Source organism: Symphalangus syndactylus, chromosome 5 (assembly GCF_028878055.3).
Source record: "Symphalangus syndactylus isolate Jambi chromosome 5, NHGRI_mSymSyn1-v2.1_pri, whole genome shotgun sequence".
In the NCBI taxonomy this organism is placed as follows: domain Eukaryota; kingdom Metazoa; phylum Chordata; class Mammalia; order Primates; family Hylobatidae; genus Symphalangus; species Symphalangus syndactylus.
The window spans coordinates 137,511,374-137,517,373 of NC_072427.2; the positions used below are offsets into that span (position 1 = coordinate 137,511,374).

Below are 6,000 nucleotides of genomic sequence, written 5' to 3' on the forward strand. Positions count from 1 at the left end.
TGGCTGGGGAGGCCTCAGGAAACTTACAATCGTGGTGGAAGGTGAAGGGGACACAAATTTGGACCTTTTCATGTGGCAGCAGGAGATTGCTAGTAAGAGTGGGGAAAACTGCCTTATAAAACCATCAGATCTCTTGAGTACTCACTCACTATCATGAGAACAGCCCCCTATAATCCAGTCACTTTCCACCAGGTGTCTTCCTAAACACCTGGGGATTACAACTCAAGATGAGATTTGGGTAGGGGCACAAAGCTTAACCATATCAAGGACTTAGTACAGAAAAATGATGTTACTTAATTTTCTTCATTTGTCAATTTATTTGCTAAAGAATTGCCTAAGTACATCAGTCATATTGCATAACGATTAAAAGCTTTTGCTCTGAAGTCAGACTCCTCATTTTTGTAATTCCTGATCTGCCACTTAATGACCACATATATGAAACGTTAGGAAATTATGTAACATCTTTGTAGCTCAGTTTTCCCATCCCACCCTGATGGGGTGGTTATCAGGATTAATTGAGTTGACCCATTCTTAGAACATTGCCCAGCAATAGTAAACACTCAATATTGTCTGGTTATTATTCCTCTCACACTGAGTATGTTAAAAACCTATGTACTCTAAGCACAAGATATTATTATTGTTAAAGGGTTGAAAAGAAAAAGTTTGGAGAACAAGTGTGATCTATTTTTTCCTAGGTATGGTATCTATTTGTATCTTCTTTTTTATATTTTAGCTTTTAGTCCAAGATGGAATGAAACATTCACATTTATTATTCATGTCCCAGAATTGGCATTGATACGTTTTGTTGTTGAAAGTCAAGGTTCAATAGCAGGAAATGAATTTCTTGGGCAATATACTTTGCCACTTCTCTGCATGAACAAAGGTAATGTCCCTAAAAGTTAGATGATTGTACCAGCATTTAAATATAACTTGTGTATATCAAAGACACATTTTGACACACCAAATAGCTCTATCATAAAGTAGGATGTAAAGGAAATTTTATGTATTGACACATATTTTTTCTCTGTGGAATTATAAAAATGTGTTCTCATGTGGAAGGTGAGGGGGTGTGGGACTGACAGGAAGGCTAATTAGACAAACTTGGCATGTATAAGCCTTTCTTTACGTGCATCATAGTTCTTCTGTTTCAGTGAAGAGTAGTCATGACTACCATAAAGAAATGATGATGGGTGGCAACCAGAAGGGAGAAGCAGTGACTCATTCTTCCTGCCTGAGGAGAAGAGACTGGGAGCCTGAGACTATCCTTTCCTGACCCCTTTTCAGGGCTGACTGCCTTTATGTTGCAGAGTCACCTTTCCAGGGTGATTTACACTGTGCACCCAATTACCTTGTCTCAATATGCTTACTTTTCTAACAGCATCTGAGGTGTGCCTAGGAAACAGGGTCTTCCTGAAGCAGAAGGGTGGTGGCTAATTTTGGATCATGCAGCACTTTGAGGAAGGAGAAGTATGAGCTGTGTGTTCAGTTTTGGGCAGTTAGGAAGTCAGAATAGAAAATGCAAATATTTAATTTTTGTGGAAGATTAATATACCAGATGGGAATATAACTCTATAGTCATGGTTTTTAATGTATGCTTAGTAAAGAGCTCTTGTTTCTCAGCAAGGCTATTGGAGACACCACTGATTAATTGGTTATTGGTCTAATTAGATATAATTCCTTTTGCAGGTTATCGTCGTGTTCCTCTGTTTTCCAGAATGGGTGAGAGCCTTGAGCCTGCTTCACTGTTTGTTTATGTTTGGTACGTCAGATAACAGCTAATGATAAATGACACATCATTAGCTATGCATCGCAATAAAACAGCCAAAATGGATGTCTATATGTTTCCTTTTTTAAACATAAAGAAAAATAATTACTCATAAAACTAGAAATATTGAGCCCATTCACTTAAAAATATACAAAAGTAAATCAGTGGAAGAAAAGAAAATAGAAACTTCAGAGGGTCCTAACCCAGCATGGCATTCTTGTTAGCTGATTTCTCTTGCCCTTCTGCTGCTGAGTTGTTTTCAACTGGCTTGTATCATTTTTAATTACTAGAATTTATAAGCTTTTGAAATACATCTAATTATAAAAGATACATTGGCAAATATTTAGCAGTATAAAAGAAATGTGAAATCTAAGAGTGTTTTAACTTCTAGACACCCACTACTGCGTATTTTTGTGGGAAGGAATTAGATTGCCAGGCCCTCCGAGCCTTTTCATATCCTGGAGAGTAATTAGCCCCTGCATTCTTATGCTAGTTCTTAGATGCTGTGCACTGGAGTTGGTACCCTGTAATTAGACAGCCATTTTTATGAGTGTGTATAAAATTGATTTGCATGCGAACTGTATTCAGACTCCCTATGTATAAAAGAGATCTACTGTGTGGACTTACATGCTTGGATCTGAAATTAATTTGCGATGTTTCTGAATCTATACTAAATATACTTTCAAGATGATTTCTTGGTCAAAGATGAGATTCCTGTGCTATCTCATCTGCTGGACTTCTTACCAACAGCAGAATTTTGCTTTATTAAATGTCATGTAGAAGAATATGGAACCACTGATATTAATACTAATTCTACCACATCATTGCATGGTAGTGATGTGAAAGCACCCACCACAAAGTTTGACAAAGTCGGGGACCTTTAATAGGTACTTTTGCAATTGAATCCTAACTAATAACTAAAATAACAAAATGTTTGGGATGTATACTAACACATGATATCTTTATGACCAGAAAAAATAACCCATCTAGCATGTTTTACTATTATCATGGTTTACTCTCATTACTAAATGTTTAAAATAAACATATCACTGAGAATTCAAATTCCCAAGCCATGGGTAGTAAGAAATGGATGTGGTTATTAGGTGCACAATCTTCCAGTTTCCACCTCAAGGGCTGTTGGATTTAAGATCAGTGCACACCCTTCCCAGTAGGGATGCACAGCCAATTCTTAGAAAGATGCTTCTGTTTTTGCCAGATAATGGATGGATCTTATTTAAATCATCTACTGTTCAGCATGACAGCAGGAGGGAGTTTCAGCCCATTGACCCAAGGCTTTAACCTTCCCTAATCTCCTAAGGCCTTTTGAAGATCTGGAATTCCATGAAATTTAAAGGCTTTAATCAAGTGAGTTTTACAAGAGAGTTCATTAATTCTGCAGTGCAATAAACTTCTATTTCTCATTTATACCATCAAGCTTTGAAATGAGAGAGAAAAAGGATATATTTTATTTTCTCTCCTTTTCTTTAGGTACCAAACTTATCTCACTAATTTTGAAGGCCAAATTGTTCATTTTGAAATATTCCACTCTATATTAGGAATATGGACTTTGAGAGAAATATTAAATTATCTTATTTCTTGTTCAAGAATCTTGTGATGTCTTGAAACATTTTTGGTTCCATTTTAAAATTTGCGTTATTTATCATTTAATGTCCGTGTGTATTGAACTAGAATTTTGATTAGAATTTTCTCACAAGAACTATTAACAGATTTTATTCATGTAAAACTCCAGAGTCAGGGAATGTTCTCACATTTAGAATAGGTTGGGAATGTTGTGAGAAGCCAGATTTGACTCATGCTTTTTAGGTACAGTTCATTTACAAGAAAAAATTGTGTTGGTAAATGGAAGAAAACATCAGAAAAGGCTAAATGAACACCTGAGACTGTGGTAACAGAAGATTTTTTAAACTTTAAAGTCTTAGTTTAAAAGTCAGTTCCTCAGGGAAGCCATCCGTGTTCTGCTAGATTAGGTTATATTCCCTGAATTATGCTTCTTTACAACTGATAATGACAGTTAGGAACCAACTTTGTACTATCGGCCAGACTTTAGTGTTGCTAGGAGCTGCCGTGGAGCTCACAGCTAAACTGTGGTGTTTCCTTGTTGAACATAAACAGTTTCACAGAGCATCAACCCAGACACAGCCACTCTGTACCATGACGGAACAAGACAAAGACAAGAACATTCCAGAATCATGACTGAACGCACGGCAAAAACATGAATATCGTCCAGACACAACGATGCTACACACTCCCCTATCCTGGCTGACCTAAATGACTGTTAATTTATTACCAAGAATCGCTTTAGCCTTGATTTACTCCTCTCATCTTATAGATAAGATTTACTCCAATCATGGAATTGACCCCTGTTCTTGACAACATCCAAATACAGAGGAGAACTCTACTTTTTTGAAATCTCCCCCAAATCATTTAATCCAAGTCCAAATCCAATAGTGAGCCCTTTCTAATACCCTCTTACTGAGATGCCCTATGGCTTCCCATGCTGTGTCTCCTTTTGTAGTGAGCAATAGATGCAACTGTGTGTTCCTGGTGGTCTTTGGTTGGACAAATTCTGACTTCTTCCATTATCTTGTACTTATATGTGTTACAGAAAAGTTTAATTATGTTGTTAATTTTGAGGGTTTATTTTTTTTCTGGTTGTGGTTGGTTTAGGGTCTCAAATAGAAGATGAGTATAGTCTCTCTACCCAGACTTATCTGGACTTTTGTCTGGGAAATGATGGTCACTGGGGGTAAATGACAGGCTGGTTGCTAAAGAGTAAAGTTGCCCTGTCCCTGAAAGAGGTATGAGGAAGCTTCCCTGTAGCTGTAAAAAGAAGGTCTCCATTTTAAATGTTGGATATAAGGGAGTGTCTTGAGGGATGTAAAACATGTCCCTTATACAGAGCCTCTAGGAGTACTAGTCAAAATCTTTGTGCAAATCTCAGGATATTTGGGAGCCACACTAGGAAGAAGCTTGTGCTGTTGGTTAGTGCAGAGAGAATGGAATCCCTTCTGAGAGAACTGCTTATGGAATTGAACAATGGATATTTTACTGGGGGACTATATAGACTGGATTTCATTTTTCAAGAGTTCTTAATATCCCTTTGTTCTCAGTACCGCAAAAACATCTGTTTAATTACATTACTTTCAAAGTAATACCACACCGGAAATATGTGTACCAACAAAGGGCTCTTACGATGCATTCTAAATTCTTAGGCCATAAAATTCGAGCATTCTATAGGATTCATAGTTAAGCTACTTCTACCACTCACTGGAAACTCTCATTCCAAACACTGAAGGGTTGAAGTGAAGTGGATTTGAACTGATGAAGAGATAGATTTTCTTTTAGGTATCTTCTACGCTTACACAGCAGCTCAGCACACCTGGGAGTTGGTGTTAAATGCCTTAATAATGTACCTGTTTTCAGGGATAAGTGCCCTTTTTCTACTTTCCACGTGTACATAATTTAACTTTCACACTTTCAGTCATCTTTTCCATTCTTCTCGCAGGGCAGTCTTTTTTCTAATGTATTAATCACAATATCTGCAACGTTAGCCAGGGCCTAATGTGTGCCTAATATTAATAAAAATTAATCTTAATCATTTCAGCAGCCTTACATTGTATTGTTAATGACACAGGCTCAGAAACATTAAGGCAATGTTTACAGGCATTATAAACATTGCCTATGGTTTACAGTAAATGACAGAACCAGGGTTATTAATCTAGGGCCATCTGGAAAAAAATGAATGTTGTCACTTAATGCACAATACATGAAAATTAACTCAAAATGGGTCATAAACCTAAATGAAAAAGCTAAAGTTATGAAACTTCTAGAAGAAAGCAGATAGAATATCTTTGTAGTCTTGGGATAAGCAAAGGTTTCTTGAAACATTAAATGCATGAGGCATAAAATAAATGATAGAGTTGGTTTCATCAAAATTTTTTTAAAAAGAACTTCTGCCTTTTGAATACACCATAATGAAAATGATAAGGTAAGCTATATATATATATATATATCAAAGGACTTATATCCAGACTATATGAAAAATACTTACAACTTAATAATGACAACCCAATAAGAAAAATGGGCAAAATATTTGAACAGGCACTTGCCAAAAGGAAATATGTGAATGATCAATAAGCATATGAAGAGAGGCTCAATGCCATTCATCATCAGAGAAAGGCAACTTAGCAGTATAATGAGTTATCATTAGTATT

The 6,000-nt window shown here is 36.4% G+C and overlaps 1 protein-coding gene across 4 annotated transcripts in view; it reads left to right on the plus strand.

The window, feature by feature from the left end:
• Window positions 1–1,835, plus strand: part of PLCZ1 (phospholipase C zeta 1) — a 170,252-nt gene extending 168,417 nt beyond the window's left edge. For all 4 annotated transcript variants that reach the window (XM_063640774.1, XM_055276989.2, XM_055276990.2 and 1 more), the window contains 2 exons: window positions 734–883; window positions 1,687–1,835. In XM_063640774.1, the coding sequence (XP_063496844.1) occupies window positions 734–883; window positions 1,687–1,772 (236 nt within the window). In that variant the 3' untranslated portion in view covers window positions 1,773–1,835. The remainder of the gene's footprint in view (window positions 1–733; window positions 884–1,686) is intronic.
• Window positions 1,836–6,000: the final 4,165 nt, after the last annotated feature.